This window comes from Amblyomma americanum, chromosome 1 (genome assembly GCF_052857255.1).
Source record: "Amblyomma americanum isolate KBUSLIRL-KWMA chromosome 1, ASM5285725v1, whole genome shotgun sequence".
In the NCBI taxonomy this organism is placed as follows: Eukaryota; Metazoa; Arthropoda; class Arachnida; order Ixodida; family Ixodidae; genus Amblyomma; species Amblyomma americanum.
In genome coordinates this window covers 255,035,685-255,058,249 of record NC_135497.1, presented here as the reverse complement: position 1 = coordinate 255,058,249, position 22,565 = coordinate 255,035,685, and the positions used below count along the sequence as shown (strand labels likewise).

General features: G+C 49.5%; 1 protein-coding gene across 3 annotated transcripts in view; it reads right to left on the bottom strand.

Annotated features, from left to right (window-relative positions):
* Positions 1 to 22,565, bottom strand: part of LOC144114953 (uncharacterized) — an 81,378-nt gene that overhangs the window by 43,686 nt on the left and 15,127 nt on the right. For all 3 annotated transcript variants that reach the window (XM_077649016.1, XM_077649019.1, XM_077649017.1), the window contains exon 4: positions 3,909 to 4,037. In XM_077649016.1, coding sequence (XP_077505142.1) covers positions 3,909 to 4,037 — 129 coding nt within the window. The remainder of the gene's footprint in view (positions 1 to 3,908; positions 4,038 to 22,565) is intronic.

Below are 22,565 nucleotides of genomic sequence, written 5' to 3'. Positions count from 1 at the left end.
AAACTCACTTTTGCATCCAAATATGCAGAAGACATTCCCTAGTGTTATCGAAAACACAGGCGAAAGACTTTCAGGAAAAGCATTGGCAGACGCATTTAATAAACTTTTCGTCCTGCAGGGCTGTGAAAGTCTGAGCCCGCTAACCCCTCGACCCCTGGGGCTGATGCATATATGCCCAACAACACCAGCTTTAACTTATTTTTTCTGAGCCCAACAGACAGCGAAGTGTTTTCATCTATAGACGTTATTAAAAATGGCAAATCAAAAGATTCTAATGGAATTCAAATAGCCCCTGTAAAGTATGTCCTTGATTTGATCTGCCCTGTCTTATCGCATGTGTACAATCTGATATTTTTGATTGGCGTGTTTCCAACAAAAATGCAAGAAGCCCAAGTGATACCGATATTCAAACATGGTGAAAAAAATAACCTTAATAATTATCGCCCTATTTCAATAATGAACGTATTCTCTAAAGGCATTGAGAAATTAATACACACCAGGATGGCATCATACCTACATAAATATAGGTCACTTCACAACTTTCAACACGGTTTCAGAAGGCATAGATCGACTGAAACAGCTCTTCTATCCCAGAAATAAATAATAATTGAATCCTTTATTAAGAAAATACTGATATTAGGCATACATATAGACTTTTCAAAGGCATTTGATTTAGTCGGTCACAAAATCCTTCTTGCTAAGCTTCACAAATACGGTTTCCGTGGGAATGCGCAAGCTCTGCTGGAATCATATTTTCAACATCGGACGCAGTACATAGAAATAAACAATGTGAAATCATCTACCCAAGATATTAGTTCTGGAGTGCCGCAGGGGAGCATTCTAGGGCCACTTTTATTTTCCGTATATATAAACGACATTATTCACTACACAAGAAACGCACAACTTGTATCCTATGCGGATGATACATCCGTGTTCTTTACACGTACTTGTGAAAGAGACATCAAACTGAGTGCAAATAACGCGTTGGCTGACATTAAATCATGGGTTGATGAAAATCATCTTAAGCTAAATTCAAATAACACAAAAATAGTGTTATACTTGCCGAAGGGAGAAAACAGTTCGAAGCCACTTAACATAAGCCTAGGCACAAACGCGTTAGAAACGGTGGATACCGTAAAAATCCTCGGCATCATCTTTTCAACTCTCTTAACACGAAATAACCATGTTGACTATCTTTGCTCCAAACTAGCTTCAGCAGTGGGAGTCTTATCTAGATTGAAACGTATACTTCCTAACAAACTCAATATCATGCTATATAATTCACTTGTGCTGTCTTTACTTCAATATTGCAATCTCGTTTGGGGAACAAGTGTCACAAACTTGTTGAATCTACACTTACTGCGGAAAAAATCCCTGCGATGCATAGCAAAAGTTCCTTCCCGTTATCCTTCCCATGACCTGTTCTTACTAGATGACATTACTCCCATTTTCAAAATGTACAGTTACAGTTTACTGGTGCGCTACAAGTCCTCTGCAAAAACCAGTGACAACATTTTGGCAAAAATCGCAAAGCTGGAAAAGAAAGATTCGTGTCGTATCACCCGGCATGGTGAAACATGAAATGTCCCAACGCCCCGCGCAAACTACTGCAAGGAATCAATAACACATACCCTCCCGTCATTGTTAAATCCGTTAGAGCAAGTCATTTGACCCCTTTTGTAACTCTAATTCAAAGGATAAGTTATTTTTATCAAGTTTACCTACGCGAGATGCCCATTGTTTAAGTCATTTTGGTTAGAGTGTTCGTTTCGCTAACAACTGTATTCAAATCTATTATGTTTTATTTCTTGATGTATGCTTTGTAACTAATTTAACATGTAAAACTTGTGCTTTGTTTTTGTGTGTTTGTGTTTTGTTTTTTACCCGTTATAAGACAGTTTTAGCTGTGCGTACGCAAAGAGTTAGCGTACGCGAGGAGTTTGCGGGGACGGTAGTGCGCATGCGCAGAACGCAAGCGCAAGCCTTGCGTCTTGCGTACGGTAGCCTTGCGTACGGTAGCCAGCGGAGTTTGCGTTGCGGCGCTTGCGTGGCTTGCGTACGCTAACTTTGACAAGATGGCGGCGCCCTGCTCGCCCGCTTCGGAATAAATACATGTCGCCGCTGGATTCTTCGACGCAATAGCTCGCTCAAATGGTAGCAGTTCGCTTTTATTTCGCCTAATCTTGCCCACACGTAGTGGTATAAGCGATAACTAGCCCCTGTTTTTCAGATAATTTGGCGGGTATAAGCGATAACTAGCCCCTGTTTTTCAGATAATTTGGCGATCTTCAAGCTCCTAGGCCTAACTATATTCAGTGTGTTTTCCTCGTAGCAACGACACCTGGCGAAGCAGTTTTCTAACTTTTAGCCAGATCTTGCATTTTCTTCGGTTTGCATAGTTTTTCTTCTTGGAACAAAAAAGGCTCCCAATGCACTCACAGTAGTTATCAGTAATCACGGATGAAATTTTCTTCAACCGAGCGTTGATGTGGTTTGACTTCTTGTCACTAGATGGCGCCACGTGCGCCTGAGGGACGCTACGGCACGGTCAGCTAAAACTATACTTCGGAGCGGACAGCGTAACGCACGCAGCGCCGTAGCTCTTTGGGTACGCAAGCACTTGCGTACGCACAGCTAAAACTGTCTATACACTAGTACAAGAACCATATCTGTATGTGCGCCAACTTGTAAGGGGGCAAGACCCAAGTCAAGCCACTGTCGAGGCTTTTAGTCCTGTCTCCTTCTCTCAAGAAGGGAAAATAAAGAATCAAATTGAATTGAAGCTAGCCTCTAATTTGGCTGGCACATGTAAGCTATATGAAACGAAAAAACGTATGACACTACTTGGAACACTGTACGACAAGCGGCTGCGTCCCAATTTTGGTACAAATGTTGTTTGGAAAGCTGGCACCACATGGAGGTTGGCCAGTGGGGAGTATATATAGTCGAATAAAATGTATAGAATTGCATAGGATTGAGTGGCAGTGCACGGCTCGCTGTGAGCACCATACAGCCACTCGATGATGTCATCGTCTTTCTTGCCATCGTTGGTATTTTCTGTACCATCTGTTAGTACACACACACACACACACACACACACACACACACACACACACACACACACACACACACACACACACACACACACACACACACACACACACACTGCTGGCGGGTAAGAACTAAAACAGACCTTGATTTTAGCAAGTTCCCTGCAGCACAATTTTTTAAAAGCTAAGAACAAAAACCTTACATAGCACGTTACGTAAGTGCACTAGGAGTTGTTTTACATGAAATTAAATGGCATATTTGGGTTCAGCACACAATAATACATGTTCCGTGAAGATTTTATACTTGACATTAACAGAAGTTTTCGATCTAAGACTCTCTTCCTCCATTAAAGATCGTTACAGAGCTGGACCATATGCTAAGTGCATTGCGTGCAAATTTGTGTATGCACCTAAACAAAATCCACTCGGCAGCAGATAGATTCAGTGAGAGTAGAGAGCAAATTTTCAGTCCGAGCTGCGACAGGCCGTAAGCTTGTCGTGCAAGCATTAGGTCAAATTGTGACATTATTTTTTTCACTCGACACACTACATAACTGTACAAGTTGTACCCATGTTGCATGATCAATAGAGATTTGATATGACAGGTAAAATACAGTGTTCAATATGTATTTATGAAACTATGCTTTGTGAAACAGCGTGTCATTTTTAATTTAACCTATAAACATTAATGTCTGAGCTGCTAAAATTTTTATTCCATTCACAGCAACTTTTTATTAGCATTCATTTTTGCTCCACAACCAAGCGATTGATTTTTGCAAACCTGTACTCTTCATTTGAAACAGCCATAAAAAATGGAGTGCTAATAAATTCAAACATTATAAAAAGTAGGATGCTTACCATCCTGGTCAGCATACTGAAACCGAAGTTCATCATTGCGAAAAAACGCAGCATTCAAGAGGTTCACCAAAGTCTTTTCTTCTGTCCGCGGGTCATGTCGGTGTTGTTCCACCAGCTTCCTCAGACGCCCTTGCAAGTAACAACAGAAGCGTCAGAGATCCATAAGCTTAAATATCGTGCATTCAGCCACTACAAAATCTAATCACATCATCTCAGAACACTGCAACCAGGCACGCTGCCGTGAGGTTTTCCAAAGCCACCAACTGAAAAAATGTCACACAAAAACAAACAGCAGCTCTAAAAGCAGAAGGAATATCACTTAACTCCTGAGCATGCCTCAGCAAGCTGACACACGACAAGGAGTTTGCGGGGGGGAACACTGTCATGGGCTATTTGGCAATATTTGTTTTTCCAGTTTCACATGGAGGCAGACTTAGGAAGTGAGGAAGCATCACCATGTTACAGGAAATCTCAGGCCAGAAGGCAATGGCCTTGTCGGGCATGACCCTCAGCATGACTATTCCCCAAGTACAAGTGAAAAGCACAGTTTCTACCCCTTTTCTAATGGCAAATTCAACTGGTTGACTGGGAGCATTGTGCTGAATCCATCACAAAGTGAGCCAGTCCTGACTGATAAGTGAAACAAACATGTTCCAGCAGGAAGCCCAACGGAAGCCTTCAAGTGCAACCAGTTCCAGAAGTTGGGCATTACTGGCATCCACCCGCACATATTTGTTTTCAGAAGTGGTTTATTATGACATAATTCAGTCATGCCATGCAGTTAGCTCATGATGTCCGTCACATTTCACCACGTTCATGGCCCACAAAAACAAGGTGTTTGACAGCATACCGCACCTATATGTGCACACCTCATCGTGTCCAAATAGCCGCACACGACGACGCCGATTTTCAACTGCTTGTAGGCAATTCATGAAACATTCTTTTTAATAAACATCGCTTCAAATATTGCCATCATTGCTGGTGCTGCTCTCTAAGCCTACAGCCACTTTCCTGATAAATCAGGGCGAGGAGTGTTGCTACCTGATCTCCTGACACACCACGACGCTGCTACGAAATAAAAAATTCCCAGGCTTAACTGACGATGTTTCAAACCGCGTTAAAAAGGATCGAATTTAGGCTGCCATTGCAGAAGTGACGGCATCATACCCTCAGAGTTCCAGCTAAACCCGCCTCCGCTTGGCGGATAAAAAGGAAGGACTTCGCCACGAAGTGATCTGGTCCGAAACGACCACTAGAACTCATGAACCCGATCCAGATTGGTCAGTGGAACATGCATTTGCCGAAGCAGAGCAATGAAAGCTGCTCCGGATCGACCAGTCGAATTTGCCTTAAGCAGTTCTCCTGCTGATGTGCCATCCTCAAATGGCTTTTCCAAGTTCGGCGTAGAAGTAAGAATAAATTCAGTTCTTGAGTGCGAACAAGTAATCTTTCACACTGCTTGCACCTCTGTACAGTATGTGTGCAACATCAACACAACACTACTACAGTATTTTCAAATTTGTGACAGCAAGCTCAGTCGAATGTTGTCCCGAAACTGTCGTGAAGTTGAGCTCCTGGGGACGTGTCTCTAGGTGTGCGGGTTTGAGGCGATCCAAGGAGACTTCCTCTTCACGACCATTCAGCAGGATAGTCGCCCACTTTGTCGTCTTGTTGAGGACACAGTACAGGCCGTCGTACGACGGGGTAAGATATGCCTTTACAGCGTCTCACCTGAGAAAAGCATGCGTCTAGGACGCAAGGCCTGGGTGCACAAAAACATGACAGTCAGATGATCGAGGCAGGACTGGGCGCAGGTGTTGAATACAGTCCTACAGGTGTTCGAGGCACTGCAGGGGCTGGGATGAGGGAGCCATAGGAACGAACAAGTCTCCGGGAAGCCACAGGGGTGCACCGAAGATGAGTTCGGCCGCTGAACAGCCAAGGTCACGACGAAGGATGGCGCGTAGGCCAAGAAGTACCATAGGAAGGTGGTCTACCCAGTGCTCGCGATCCAGGCGCGCAGTGAGGGCAGCCCTGAGCTGGCAACGGAGCCGCTCGACCATGTTTTTGGCACAGGGATGGTATGCTGTGGTTCGGCAGTGTTAAGTGCCGACAAAACGGGCGAGGGAAGTCAAGCGGATGCATTCGAACTGGCGGCTGCGATCTGTGGTAACAATGCCGGGGCAGCCGAAGTAGGAAACCCATGCTGAAACAAAGGCTTTGGCAACTGTTTCCGCAGTAATGTCCGGAATGGGCACTGCTTCGGGCCAACGGGTGAAGCGGTTGTTTATTTTCGAAATGCACTGGCAGCCATGAGAGGGTGGAGGCGGTCCAACCAAGTCAAGATGAACTTTGTCAAAGCAACAACAAGCTGGCAGGAAAGACTGGTGTGGAGTCTTTGTATGTCGAGTCACTTTGGCGGACTGGCAAGCAAGGCACGAGTGGGCGCACTGGCAAACGGTGTTAATGTTCGGCCAAACGTACCGCTGGGTAACGAGGTGCTGCGCGGCTCGGACGCTGGGTGAGTGGAAAATGGCACAACAAAAGGCCTCCGGGAAGCAAGGACGCCGTAGAGCTGACGACACGTCGCATCAGGGCAATCCGGGCACAAACGGATGAGGCACGAGCTGCAGACGGAAGGCACGGGGATGGTCACGCAGGGCTTGCAGCTTAGGGTCTTCTAGCTGCGCCCGGACCAGACATTCCCAGTTCACAGCAGATGTAGACATGCCGATAGAGGTAATGCGTGAAAGTGCATCAGCTGCCTCGTTGTCGGTGCCCTTGATATGCTGGATATCTGTTGTGAACTCCAATATGTAGGCCAGCTGACGAAGTTCATGGGCGATGTACTTGGAAGAGCTCGCACGGAACACATACACCAGAGGCTTATGATCCGTTAGAACGTAAAATGGCTGGCCTTCCAAAAAGTGGCGGTAATGCTGGATGGTGGAGCAGATCGCGAGCAGCTCACGGCCAAATACGCTATAGCGAGTCTCGGCAGGTTGGAGCTTCTGAGAGAAGAAACCCAGTGGGTGCCACTCGGAGTCTTTCTGCTGGAGAACAGCACCAATGACCACACTGGAAGCATCAACCATGATACAAGTGGGCACGCAAGTCCTAGGGTGTATGAGAAGGATCGAATCGGCGAGGGCTTGTTTTGCAGCCGTAAAAGCAGCCCGAGTTTCGGGAGACCAGGAAATCACGGAGAGGGAGGGCTTGGATGTGCGAAGAAGGGCAGTTGGGGTGGAGAAGCTCGGCGCAGTGCAGGATAAAGTGCTGTGAAAAATTCACTAGGCCCAAGAACTCACAGAGCTTGCATAGGGTAGTGGGTGACATAAAATGCCAATGGACGAATTCCCAGCGCCGAAATGTGGTGGCCAAGGAACTCGAGCTCAGAAGAGCCAAAGACACCCTTTTGGGCATTGACGACCAAGCCAAATTCTTGAAGGCGTCGAAAGAGTTCCCGGAGGTGATGCTCATGATCTTGTGGAGAACGATTCGCGACGAGGATGTCGGCGATGTAGGCAAATACAGCCAGGAGTCCGCACGTCACTTCAGCAATGAATCTTTGGAAAGTTTCAGCTGCGTTGCATAGCCCGAAGGGTATGCGCACGTACTCAAACAGGCCGAAGGGTGTAGTGATGGCCGTCTTCGGGATATCGGCAGGCTCAACGGGGATTTGATGGTACACTTTGACAAGATCCACTTTACTAAAGATCTTGCATCCGCCCAGACGTCCAGTGAAGTCTTGGATGTGTGGAAGGGGATAACTGTCGTGGACCGTGTGAGCGTTGTGAGCCTGGTAGTCGCCGCACGGACTCCAGTCACCCGGTTCTTCCTTGGACACCGGAAGGAGTGGTGAGGCCCAAGTGTGGGAAAAAAGGTGAATAATACCCAGCTGAAGCATGTGGTCTAATTCCCGTTTAGCAACCGCTATACGCTCACCGAAAAGGCGGCGCGGACGAGCTGCGACAGGTAGACCACGCGTGACAATGTGGTGGGTTATACTGTGCTTCAGTGGCTGATGGAGGTTACAAGGCCTTGTGACCTCTGGAAAGTCTGCGAGGACTTGGGCGTACGGGCAGGACGGGATCAGCGTGCGGATGCCAGTGGAAGCGACAGCCGATGTAACGCCAATGATGAAAAGGAGAGTCTTGCTGTCGATGAGACGATGGTGACGCATGCTGACGTCCAGATCAAAATGCGTCAGGAAGTCGAATCCAAGGATGGGTTGATGGACGTCGGCGGCAATGAAGACCCATTGAAACGTGCGGCACAGGCCAAGGTCCAAAGTGAGGGACCGGAAACCATACGCAGCGATGAAGGTTGAGTTGGCTACACGTAGAGTAGGTCAAGGTGACTTGGACGTACACTGAACCTTGGAGGATGGCAGTACGCTAATTTCGGCACTAGTGTCGACGAGCAGGGGCAGGTCAGAAATGCAGTCCATGACTATGAAAAGGCGGCCAGGGTGAAGGGTGAGGTCGCATGCCGCCGTCAGTGATCTCGCAACGCATTTCCCGACCAGCTGCATGGTGGAGTGCAGTGGCGGGCGCGATGCTGGCAAGTTCGGTGATACCAGCAAATACGCTGGCTGCGAGGATTGGACGAGCGCGGACCGCTCGGCGAAGACGAATGGCGGCGAGGACTTGAGGAGAGAAGCCGTGCTGGTCATGAGAGGATGTCCGAAGGGCATCGAGAGAAGCGGCGAGCTGGTTGATTCGGGCCTCTAACCATGAAATGATGGAGGACTCTGGTGGAAAAGAGGGCAGCGGTGGAAGGATAAGTCGCGTCGTGGGCGGTCAAGGATCAGGTTCCTCGCAGCATCCAAGACAAGGCGGGTGGACTGCGGCAAGCGCTGGAGGAAGAGCTCCCTCAACAGTGCGCCGTTCCGAGTCGGCGTTGCTTTCGCTAGGAGCTGCCTCATGGAAGTGAGCAGCTGGGAGGGGCGGCGGTATCCAAGCTCTTCACAGGTGAGCAGCTGCTGGAGGCACGTGCTCTCGCATGCCGTGGTGCGGTCCAGAATGCACTGCTTAAGTCATTGGTATGGGGCATTGCCCAAGGGTCCAACGATGACGTCCGCCACCTCTTGAGCCACCTCAGGAGACACGTTGGAAAGTAAGTGACGAAACCGAGATGCCTTCAAAGTGACCTGCTGCAGAAGGAAGGTGGCTTCCACCTGGGTGAACAAGATCTGCGGATGCTTGGGCCAGAATGTCGGCAAGCGGAGCTGGAAGGCTGCAATGTCCCGTGGGCGCAAGGTAGCGTCAGGAGGAAGGTCGCCTGAGGGCGGAAGGTTCCTGGGGTAGGTCATCTCTTAGGCCGGAGTCACCACTGAAGGGAATTCGCGGGGTCGCAGTGGAACGCCAGAGCAAGAGGACTAGATTTAGCAGGCTTTTAGCACCGAACAGCCCGTGCCATGCGCGCACATCGAGCATGCGCCATTCATCTTTATTTTCTTCTTTCACCTGCTGGGAACATCGGTTTTAGCGCCTCTGCTTTGCAGCATCACTGTGCACTACAAGCTCTTCTTGTACTTCTAGCCAGATCTGAGCCGACGCCGGACCAGCACAAAGCGAAAAACTAATCTAATGCCTCGAAAAACTCAGCCGTCGTTACAATGATGCATGCAATGTTTGTAACTCATTGCACTGAGCACAACACTGCCTAGTAACTACATGGGCACATTATTCACAGGTGGCACTGTCTTAAGGGTGCTAGCAGCAAGTGCGTGAAAGCACAGATGGCAATCAATGCCTACTGCACTGATACAAAGGGAAAAAAGCAAGAATTATCAGTGTGACAGCAGAGTTTATGTCAAGAGCAGAATGTCCCGTCCAATGTCATGAAATTCACTGATTCATCAAGACGGGTAACGTGATCTTGCGACGTCACCACAAGCTGCCCATATGGGACTCTTGATTGGTTGAGAGTGGTCATGTGGCTTTGTGATATCACAGCCTGCTTATGCAACCTGCCCACCATGACAGGTGGAACATTAATGACTGATTGAGATAGGTCATGTGACCTTGTGACGTCATCACAATCTGCCCATTGGGCCTAGCAACCTAGTTTCTAGATAGAAACTTAGATAGCATAAGAGCTCACGTCACGAGCGTCTCGGGGCCATTTATGGTCACAACATAGTGGGTACCTGCTACTGCAGCTAGCAGGAACAATAGGGCCGTTGATGAGCCATCAATCGCAAAGAAATTCACAGAAGTTGCAACAGAAGCTGCGGCAAACGTGAAATCTAAAGCTACTGCATTCCACTTTTAAAGTGGCTCAACCATCCCCATAGTTTTTATCTTCACTGCTCAGTTCCCATGTTCGATATGCTTGTTCTACTTGCCCATGAGGCTTGGCTACAGTTGTGCTCTGGCAAGTTGATACTCTTGGTTTAAGATCAGCATGCATATTCAATATCCTGAACGTTGCACAGGCTTGCTGAAAACAAACGGCCAAAAAGAAAAGAGAGCTGTTTACAGAGGGCATCCATTCAAGCCAAGCATTTTATCTGGTTGAGACATTCAGAGAGTGAGGCTTGCAGCAGCATCTATGACTAAAGTGTGCTACACCAGACCTGCAGAGCATTTCATGCCAACACCTGCTCACAACATGATGGAGGCTGCAGTTTGTGCCCTTCATCTAATTGTATGAGCTGACCTCTTAGTGAGTGCGTTGTTTGGTTGCATGAGCCCAACCGTGCTAAAAATAAAGAACATGTACAGTAGTCTAAGGAACAGTTTTATCACTGATTCTCTATTAGTTATTTGGTCAATGAATTCGTGCACAACTATCACAATGACGCAGGTAAGTGCATACAATGTGGATAGAAAAAACTGCACCAACAACAAGGAAAGCACAGCCAGCACGTCAATATTGATAAACTGAACAGAGCTAGCATTATATCAACTTCTAGAAGTGCTAGCACCTTGGACGTGCCGGGGCATTTCTGTGCTAACATGACCTCTAAGGAGAAAATATAATGTAGAAGAAAAAGCAATGCTAAAACGATACAGAGGTCAGAAGAATCAATAAATGAGAGCACTGACGTTTCTACTGTCTTCGCTCCCATTTTTGTGGTTTTTCCTTCAGTAGTGACGAACCAACTGGCCTTGCTATCTTCCTTGTCGCAGTAAAATGCAATATTCTCATTTCGGTCCAAGAAGTGCTCTCAAATTGAATGAACAAAAGAGAGAACCAAAAAATAGTATAGTGTATTCTCATCAGACTCCATGTATATTGTAATGCACATCTGTCTATTGCAGGATTTTTAAAAAATGCATCACTTCTACAGCCTATGTGCTACTGGAAAGCAAAGAGAGCTCCCTTGGCTCCCATGTAGTCAACTTTTCGAGCTGGGCAACAATAGGGGCACTCTGAGGAGCCTTCCAAGTTCCTGATACATGTAAATTGAATTTCCGCTCCGAGCGGCCAAATAGCTTCCAAGTTTCTTGTGCTTTACCTTGAGATTCTGATTTAAATACGTATTCTGTCATTACATTATAAAACGCTGCATGTTCTTATAGCCCCAGAGGTCTGTAGCAGAGAGCATGGAGAAAACTCATTAACGGGGGACACTGGTCTCTGGGACCAAGAAATGACCCAAAAATCAATTTTTTAAAAATGACATTTTTGGAGCCTATAGCTATTATTCGACTCTACCAGTTTTCTCCTCTAGGAAATTGGTATTTTGACCATAATATTAAATTTAGATCACTGTGTGGGCTCAATTTGTGCAGGAGCAGGCGATTAAACACCATGAAAATTTTGGACACCTGGCTGTCTTAGTATGTGAATTTCTCAACGTCTAGGCCAGATAGACATGTCATATTGTTTGCTAAAAGAAGCTGAAGGTCCAATGTATGCAATAATCAAAGCACAATTGTTCAATCACGCTTCAAGAATTTATAATTTCGAAAAGTTTATCGATGATTGATATTCACACTTTGAATGCTGCTATTATAAGTGCTGTAAAAATTCCTAATGAGGGTAAAATGGAAAAACTGCGTTCATTATTGCACTCTTTACTCCCCATACTATGTAGCCATGGGTTAAAAATCATTTTTTATTGAGCCATTTCTTTGTACCGAGGTACTAATAAATGACTAATTAAAATTAATTATCTTAAAAACTAACAAATGAATTAAAAAAAACATTTTCATATTTGAAATCAGTATAAAAAACTGAGCAAGTTGATACAGTTTCATTAGGATTGGACTAAAAATAAGGAAAATAGGTCTAAGACCAGTGTACCACCTTAAGGAAAACCTGTTGGACCTACGGCTAGAAAATCTGGGTAATGAATGAATGCTCAGACTGAAAAGCCGAACTTTTGCTTGGGTCTGATAAGGATATGGGAGTTTAACATCCCAAAGCTGCACTCCGTAGTGACACCAAAGTGGAGGGTTACGGACTAGTTTTGACCACCTGAAATCCATTAATGGGACAGTCCGCTGTCGGAGAGGAGTATAAAAATAATGGCATGTTCTAGTAGAACTCACCACATGGGGGCAAGAACGAGGGCAGAACTCACGATTCAGGCAGGAATTTACATTTTAAATTGGCAGAGTCAGGTCTGAGCAGATCGTAGCCTCAAGCTGAGTTCTCTCGTTACAGCTTATGGGGTCACTCTGCGTCCAGCCGGCCGGGAAGGCGAGCTTCCGTGCCCAACTACACGCAGGCGTTATTCAAGTATGCAACACGTTTCCCCAACCCGTGGCGCAGAGTCGCAGCCACGGCAGGCCCGGACGAAATAGGCAACGGCAGGACACGCTAGGAAATAGTTTATTATCCTAAAGCGAGGCAAAACACACTGCGGAAGAATGTTCTATCCGTAAAATAGATGTTCAGTAGCTCACCAAGTCGTTGACGTCGACCGGCAGTGGGTTCGGGGGCTGGTGGGCAGCGAAAGGGTTCCACGGGGCACTCAGGTCAGGTCCGCAGCGAGAGTCTCTTTCCCGCTGCGAGTTCCCCCTTTTATCCCCTCGGTCATTGCCTCCCTAGCAGCAAATTGTTGCCGTCAAGCTTAGGTATACAACCCTCTCCGAAGAAGGCAGCGTGCTGCCGTGACGTCACGTCAGTGTTGGAGCGGAAATGAGCAGAGTCACAGGGGTGCCCTCTCTCCACATTCCTGGTGGCCATCGCACCCGTGGAAGTCGCGATCGCCGCTGGCGCGGGGGACGAGGGGGGGATACCAGTGTATCCCACATCCTCCCCTCCTTAAGAAGCCTCCCAAACACAGAAACAGGGCAGCATTACTTGATCTTCTCCACCATCCAGGGATCGAGGTTCAAAGTCCTTCGGCTCCCGCAGGTGCATCAGTTGACGGCCGCGCCACGCACCCGCCGATCAGCTGCTTCGCTCCGAAGGGTTGGCTACTCGCGCGATGACGCTGTCGAAAGGCATCTTGCAGTTCCGGTGAATTTGGATAACCGCCTGCTTGGCGCCGGCTGCGATGGCTTGGAGGCCAGGTCCATGGCTGCGCCAACCTGAGGTACTAAGTCAGCGGCTTCAGGACCAGGGCTGCGGCGCTTCTATGGTTGAAGCTGCAGTTGGACTGCCCTGGCATACCTGGCCAGCAGGCGAGGGCCCAGGGTTGCGGTGGTAATGGGGACCGCGGCAGGCGGTGGCGGGTGGGCAGATGCGATTCGGTGTGGCAGGTATCCGGGGCGGCCTTATTACAGCGGGGTGGCCACTGCAGGTCGCGGGCGGGGCATAGCGTCGGGCCTAGGGCATGGCGTGTTGCCGAAGCTGGACAGTGGCCTGTAGTTGGCAGCAGAACGGTGTCGTTCTGATGTGCCCTGCTTCTTTTCCATCTGCGCTGAAAAAGGTCAACACAGATGTAGCCAGCTCCCGCAGTGCATGCTACGTGGCTGTTCGACCCTCACGAGAGTCATGAGGGTTAATGCAAGTCAGTCTTGCGTGACACTGATCGGCATGAGCGGCCCATACGTCCATATATCTAACGAGACTGTATGCCGGCTCACGCCCTCGCTCTATGCTGTGCAGGCAGATTCTGTTTCTGAATAGGGCGCAAGTTATAGTGGAGCGCGCGGTTCGCCAGCTGATCGCAGCGCTCGTTATCCGACTGCGGCGCAGGTCGAGCTGTGTCCTCTACCCACTCATCTCGCTACACGTAACATTTCAGGTCGCATACGTGCACCAGTCTGCCTGACGGTTTTCGACCGCACGTCCTCGAGCCTGTAAACGAGCGAGGAAAGTTTCCTCTCACACGCGGAACGGCCCGATCGATTTCGGCGCCAACAAGGCCGCAAACTGTTTGCTAGCGTCGCTGAGAACGTGCTGGCGTCGAAGCACCAGATCGCCCACTTCGTAGTGAACATCCCGGTGCGAGCGGTCGTACTGCGCTTTCTGCTGCGCCCTAGCAGTGCCCAGGGCCTTGCGTAAGGCCTCCGTCATCTTAGCGCGCAGCTGCGTCCTGTATTCAACTCGTGCTGACGAAGCAACTGGCATCTTCCTGCTGTCCGATAGAATCCGGTCCATCGGATTCAGCAGCTCTCTACCCAGATTAAGAGAAGACGGCACATACCCAGTCGAGCGGTTAACGGTCGAACGCAAAGCAAACGCAGATAGGAGTCCCAATCTTTATGCCTTTCAGAGTACGCGACAAGCATGTGCTTAACGTTGCGATTGACTCGTTCTGTGGGGTTCGACTGACCATGATAGGTGGTCGTTTTCTTGCACTTAATGCCGAGTGCAGCGCACGAATCAACGAACACCTTCGCAGAAAAGTAGGACGCGTTGTCCGTTATCAGCTGCTCTGGGAAACCAAACCTGGGGAATACGTCCATCAGCTTCTCCATGATCACTCGTGCCGTCAGCTTTCTAAGGGGGAAAAGTTCAACCCACTTCCTGAAGTCATCCGTGACTACCAGCAAGAACTTGTTCCTACTCGGTGTCACAGGATACGGTCCCATGATGTCACACGCCGCGATCTGCCAGGGAGTCTGGCTGTTAGTCGGGTGCATGAGGCCGGGTGGTCGTCCGCCTCGGGGCTTCATACTTTGGCACACATAGCACAAGCGGGCGTAGCGTATTACGTCCCTTTTCATGCCAAGCCAGGTAGCAAAGCGACACAACTTAGCATAAGTCTTGGGGCCGCTTACATGCCCAGCGATGCACGAGTCGTGAAAGAAGCGCAATAGTGCTGCTCTCAATACTCGCGGTATAACCACCTTGAACGCCTCGTTTGTGTCGTTCTCGGAGGGGATATACCTCAGCAGGACGCCATCGGAATCCAGCAGATACGAATTCATCGCGCTGACAGCACTACGAGCTGTTTCCAAGCGCTCCGCACTGACAGCAAAACCAGCTGTCTCCGTGTGCGCGAGCCTGTCGAACACCTTTCGACAAAACGGATCCTTCTGCTGAGCTTCGAGCAGCTCCTTTCTGCTGAACACGATCCCCACGGAACTCGCGTAGTCCACGTGGTTCACGCTCTCGCCCTGGATCAACAGTTCGTCCACATTCCTTACATGGGCTACGGCTCGGGTCTGTCCCTCACTCTCTCCGGCTGTCGGGCGGTCAGTCACGTGACCTTCCTCGCACTGGACAGGCGCTCGCGAGAGTGCATCAGCCACAGCGTTGCTTTTCCCTTTGCGGTAGCGCACGGTGAAGTCGTAACGCTGCAGCAACAGGGACCAACGCGCTAGGCGGCCGCTGGGCTCGCTGAGTCGTCTCAGCCAGGTGAGCGCCATGTGATCCGTCTCGATCACAAATGCCACCCCATCGACGTAGTAGTCGAACTTATGCAGAGCAAAAACTATCGCGAGACATTTCTTCTCTGTCACCGAGTAGTTTCTCTCTGCTGGCGTCAACGAACGGCTCGCGAAAGCTACCGAACGGAGAACGCCTTGATGCTCCTGAAGAAACACTGCTCCTAAGCCAAGGTCGCTCGCGTTAGTTTGAATCAGATACTCCCTGTTTAGGTCGGGTAGCTGCAACTCATCCGTGTCAGCGAGCACTTTGGTATGATTGCGCAGTGCATCCTCTTGCTCGTGACCCCAGCTCCAGCGCTCACCTTTCCTCAAAAGCTTTGTCGAAGACGCCTGCAGCACTGCGCAATCTGGGATGAACTGGCGATAAAAGCTCGCCATTCTCAGGAAGCGTCTGAGACCGGCTAGATCTGTGGGCGACAGAAACTTAAGCAAAGCCTCAAACATATCATCGCATGGCAGAATGCAGCCCCTGTCAATTGTGAATCCCAACAGTGTTATTCGGGTCGCGGCGATCTGTGCCTTCTTCGGGTTCAAAGTGATTCCCACGGACCTCAGCCTCTCTAGGACGTCCCTCAAGTGACGCAGGTGTTCCTTGAACGTTTTCGAGTACACCACGATGTAATCTAGGTACGCGAGCGCATGTTGCCACTTCGCAACTCCCAGAACACGATCCATTAGGCGCTGATAAGTAGCGGGTGCTCCTACCAAGCCAAAAGACATTCTCTTGAATTAGAAAAGGCCTCTGTGACAAGTGAAAGCAGTTTTCTTTTTGCCCCGCTCATTCATTTCAACCTGAAAGTATCCGGGGCTAGCATCGAGCGTTGTGAAGTACTTCGCCCCACCCAGGTTGGACACTAGGGAAGAAATGGTTGGTAGAGGGTACGCGCCTTTTCTCGAAACCTCATTCAGTTTGCGGTAGTCTACGCAAAGTCGATACGTATCGTCTTTCTTTGGAACCAAGACTACCGGGAAGCCCCAAGGGCTATTAGACCTCTCAATAACGCCAGTGTCGATAAGTTCGTCTAAGGTGCCGTCCAGTGCTTTTCTCTTAGCCAAGCTAATTGGTCTAGGATTGCACTTCCAAGGCAGTGCATCACCCGTGTCTATTCGGTGCCTTGCTAGGGTAGTGAGGCCAGGGCAGTCAGTGAATGTTGCGTTGTACTCGTAGAGGAGCGATGGCAACCGTGCCTTCGCCCTCTCCGTCACGCTGTTCACTTCCGACAACAACGGTGCGCTGACCTTCCCTGCACGGCAGAGCAGTTTTCTACCGCGGCAACCTTCTCTCTGCCCTCTCTCTCAGCGGCGATGGTCCGCTTGCCTCCTGATTCTCGGGCTGGCGGGGTGGATGTGTCATGGTCTCCTCTCGCTCACGCCGCGTTCGGTGTCTGAATTGTCTGCAACGCCGTGGGCGCTTTCGCAAAAAGCTTCAAGGCGCCTGACGTGCGCTCCCTGTAGCCACCGCTGCTGATGTCTACCACAATACCTGTCTTGGCTAGGAAGTCTCGTCCAAGAATTATAGGAACAGATAAACAGGGAAGATGAACGAGGCGTTGTCGCCGCACGCGCCTCTCCTAGCAAACCACTATCCTCGCTGCACCGCTCGACTGTGCTGTGCCGCTCGCGAGGCAAAAAGTGGTAACGCGCTCTCTCAGCCAGATTTCGTTCTCGCGGAGATGGTTTAACATCTCGTCACCGAACAAAGAAGCGCTTGCTCCTGTATTGAGTAACGCGGTGAATTTCTTTCGAGCTATTGTTAGCTTAATGAACGGCGCTGACAGGTCTACATAACTTCCTCTGCAACATGCCAAAGGCGCTAGCAAACCGGAGTTCTCTGTGTACGCCGCGCGGGATCGAAGGTCGATCACCGGCGGCTTTAGCCGTTTCCCGACCGTGTTTGGTCACGGGCGGGAGGGCGGCCACACTCACGGGCGAAGTGCCCCGGCTGGTCGCACCGGTTGCCAGGGCCCCGACGGGCTTGGCGATGGTCGTCTCGAACTAGCGGCGCGGACGGTGAGGGCCGCTTGTGCGGCCACGGGTCAGCCTCGCGATCTCGCCTCGGTTCGTTCCGCTCTGCGGCAGCATGTGCTGTCGGCAACGCGTAGCTGAACGGGTCCAAAGCGCGGTCGGACAACTCCCAACCCCTTGGGACACGTTCGTCAGCAAACTTTGCTGACGCCTCAGTTCTGGATGGACTGCGCGCTGAGCTGCCATTCCACGCGCAGCGTGGCTCAAGTGACAGCGATGCGGGTGGCGGCGGCCGATACGCTCGGGCGGAGAGGATGTCTCCCTGAATGCGCTTCGCTTCAGCAGCCAGCTCATCCAAATCTCTGAACCCGACTCCTCTCAGGTAGACCATGAAAGTCGGGTACGCTTGTCTCGTGACACGCTCAACTTTCTCCGTGTTCGTGGCGCAAGGGTCAGCGAGGCGATAAAGTTCGTCCATCGCTTGAACATACTCTAACAGAGACTCGTCGGGTTCCTGAGTGCGGAGCTCCAGCTCTCTCCTCAAACGCCACTCGTAGTTTGTGGGAAGGAATTCATTGCGGAAGCTTGTGCAAAACTCCTCCATTGTCCTCACTCGGTTGCTGGCTAGTCGCTACCAGCGAGCCGCTTGCTCTGTCAAAGAAACAGGCACAACACGCGCGAGCATTTAGGCATCTGAGATTCCTGTCACTTGCTGATAATGCAGCAGACAGTCAGGGTACTCATTTGCTCCCGTACTGTCGTGGTACCCCGTGTAGGTAGGCAAGTCTATCCTAACACGTGGTGACCGGGGCCAGGGCTTGCAAATTGTTTTGCAAAATACCCGCTAGACTCTGCATAATCTGCATTGCGTTCTGCAATAGCACCTCGGATGATTGCGGACTAATGCCCACGGAGTTGGGCGCAGCCACTGATGGCGTCAAATGATGAGGCATAGGTGCCTCATTGTCCGCGCCGTGGAGCGGCGAGGCGCCCGATGTGGGGCTCCCCATGCAAGGACTTAGTCCTTACAACGTGTCAGCGGATATTCCTCGGCTATTCCACGTGGAACGCCCAAGATTCGCAGTTCAAACCCTTCCAAAGGCGCGTCAAGTAGGGAGCCCTGGTTCTGTGCCGCTAGCTCTGACAGCATGAACAAAGACTGCAAGTCACTCCTGTCGGCTGTCACCCTTTGTTAGGGCAACGGCAGTCGTTCGCTCGAACAAAGATCACTGCTCTAATGCCTAGTTCGCCCCACGTTCGGGAGCCAAGATATGGCGTCACTCTGTGCCGAGCCGGCCGGGAAGGCAAGCTTCCATGCCAGCAACATGCAGGCGTTATTCAAGTACGCAACACGTTTCCCCAACCCGTGGTGCAGAGTCGCAGCCGCGGCAGGTCAGGACGAAATAGGCAACGGCAGGGCATGCTAGGAAAAAGTTTATTATCCTAACGCAAGGCAAAGCACACTGTAGAGGAATGTTCTATCCGTAAAATAGATGTTCAGCAGCTCACCAAGTTGTTGACATCGAGCGGCGGTGGGTTCGGGGGCCGGCGGGCAGCGAAAGGGTTCCTTGGGGCAGTGAGGTCAGGTTCGACAGCGAGAGACTCTTTCACGCCACGAGTTCCCCCTTTTATCCCATCATCATTGCCTCCCTAGCAGCAAATCGTTGCCGTCATGCTTGAGTATACAACCCTCTCCGTAGAAGGCAGCACGCTGCCGTGACGTCACGTCAGTGCTGGGGCGGAAATGAGCAGAGTGTATCCCACAAGCTAACACGGCAGATGCCTGGAGTGTACCTACTGCAATTAATGATTACGCCCCTACATCACACACTCAGTTATTTTAACCCCTTGTAAGGCAATCACATTTGCAATGCTAATTTTGAATTGAAAGTTTCCTCAGGTACTGAGAAATGGCTAAGAATAACTTTATTGCAGAACTGAACTTCACAAGAAAATTACCAAAGCCAAAAAATGTGGGTTATATCTGTCCCATTGATACCATGGAAGCTTTTGAAGGGCGGGATAAATGTAACCCATTACCATTTTCACAACACAAATGACTGATTTTCAACAAAGACTGCTTGGACCTCTTTGAACTATCCAACACTGCAGAAAAATACCCGATGCACAGGGCAACACCACAGGTTTGAAAATCATAATTTCTGCGTGCTTCCTTTTCCCTTGTATAGCAAGAGCAGCATGTTCGCCTTAGCCCACTTTGCTGTGGATAGTGCTCATGGCCCACGAAGTGCACTTCGTTTGGGACTCCCACTATTTTCTGTACGTCTCATTTTTCACTCGTTTTTACAAACACGCCAATATTTTGCGTCTCCTGAAGGTTTGGCACTGATAACCTGACATCCCAAAAGTATTAAAACAAAATGTATGTACACTTTTTGTGCCTAAAAGACCGGTACTGGTGAAATACATTCACTGGAGTGGCGTCTAGCATGAAATAAAATAGCCGAAGCCGGCCCCTCTTCGAATGGCGTCCGAAATGTAACTGCTGCATCGCCGATCAAACTGATTCACAGCACCAGTCTATCTCTTCCAGTAAGATACTGATTTGGAAAATGACGCTCCCCCCACAGACCCATTAGTGGGTTTTCCGGACACTCCTGCGGTTTCCTCAGGGTGATGGAAGTTAGAAAGGACATGAGACTTTTCCTGTCCCGCACTGAAAGGCTGTTACCACCCCTTTGAATGCCAAACGTACCCGCTTCTTTGAGGCTTAGCCCTGCGCTTTTCTTCTTCAGGAAGATTCTTTCGGTTTGTGCAAACTGTAGTTGCTGCTAGCATATTGCGTTCTACAAGCTTTTCCATAACCCTTGTAGAAAAAAATTGGAAAATGGCTCAACGAAAGGCCTTCGGGAAGCAAGGACACGGTAGAGCTGACGACATGTCGCACCAGGGCAATCCGTGCACAAACGGATGAGGCACGAGCTGCAGACGGAAGGCACGGGGGTGGTCACGCAGGGCTTGCAGCTCAGGGTCCTCAAGCTGCGCCCGGGCCAGACATTCCCAGTCCAGAGCAGATGTAGACATGCCGATAGAGGTAATGCGTGAAAGTGCATCAGCTGCCTCGTCGGTGCCTTTGATATGCTGGATATCTGTTATGAACTCCAATATGTAGGCCAGCTGACGAAGTTCACGGGCGATGTACTTGGAAGAGCTCGCACGGAACACTTACACCAGAGGCTTATGATCCGTTAGAGCGTAAAATGGTTGGCCTTCCAAAAAGTGGCGGTAATGCTGGATGGTGGAGTAGATCGCGAGCAGCTCACGGCCCAATACGCTATAGCTAGCCCCGGCAGGTTGGAGCTTCTGAGAGAACAAACCCAGTGGGTGCCACTCGGAGTCTTTCTGCTGGAGAACAGCACCAATGACCACGCTGGAAGCACCCACCATGATACGAGTAGGCACGCAAGTCCTAGGGTGGATGAGAAGGATCGAATCGGTGAGGGCTTGTTTTGCAGCCGTGAAAGCAGCCAGAGTTTCGGGAGACCAGGAAATCACGGAGGGGGAGGGATTGGTTGTGCAAAGAAGGGCAGTCAGGGGGTGGAGAAGCTCGGCGCAGTGCAGGATAAAGCGCCGTGAAAAATTCACTAGGCCCAAGAACTCACGGAGCTTGCATAGAGTAGTGGGCTTTCCGGACACTCCTGCGTTTCCTCGGGGTGATGGAAGTTAGAAAGGACATGAAACTTTTCCTGTCCCGCACTGAAAGGCTGTTACGACCCCTTGGAATGCCAAACGTACCTGCTTCTTTTGAGGCTTAGCATTGCGCTTTACTTCTTCAGGAAGATTCTTTCGGTTTGTGCAAACTGTTGTTGCTGCTAGCATACTGCGTTCTACAAGCTTTTCCATTAGCCTTGTAGAAAAAAATTATTGAAGCACAGGCGAGTTCCTGGTGAGATGTCTCCCAAGAGGCTAAAAACGATGCACTCATGAAGAGTGACATTAGGAGGTAGCCACAAGTCTTTGCCCTCGTAGACTTGTAACTGAACTAGGCAGTTTATTTCGAAGTCTGCTCGGCACCGTGCCTTGTAGCCTCTCTGGATAGGCTAGAGTGGCATGCACTGCTTGAGTGAGGAGCGTCCTTTGCAAAGAACCACGCTCTCATCAATTGACTGATGTGCCAATGGGATATACCCAGCGGAAAAACATCGGTTCAGAGTATCGATCCAAGGCCGCACTCTCAAAAGCCTGCTGGCCATCTTCACCCCGCCTCTTCTGCGTTGTGATGACACTAAGGTGTAGACTGTTCAATTGTCATCACCTTGGATATTTCTTGACTGTCAAAAAGTTGTGACTGTTCTAACACACATAAAAACGGTGCTGTAGGTCCATGCTCATCAGATGCAGCCACAACATCTGTGTTTTCCAAGGTGGTACATTGATTTTTGCTCCATCATTTCTTTTAGTATGTCTTCCAATTTCTCTTCATGTTTGTGGAAAATAGTTGCATATTTTCCTCATCTTGTGTGACCACACTGTGTGATCAGGAAGGCCAAACTAAAGCTTAAGGGTTTCTTCTTTGGTGAGCTGGCTTGGCCCTAGAATTTAACAATTAGTCATCCAAAAAACGTGATAAACACAAATGACTGAAGGTCACACACAGGGTGCTGACCGATGCTTGGGGGAGCAGTTGGCAGATAGTTGATTAAACCAGTGCAAAAACGGGCACAAAGAACTTCAGTATGCACACACAGTGGTAAATATATATTACAATATATATGAGGAAGGCGTGACAGGAAAATGTGGGGTAAGCCAGTTGGTGTGTCTGTTAGGCAAACATACTGCTACGTCAAACTCGACGTGACTTTCGCAAATAATAATTTGACCTTACCATTTGTAATACGGTGCTAATTTTTTAAAATCTGAAGCCTAGAGGTCCCATCCTCGACAGTAAAAGGGGAGGCTTACCAGACATATGTGTAGCAACAGGTAG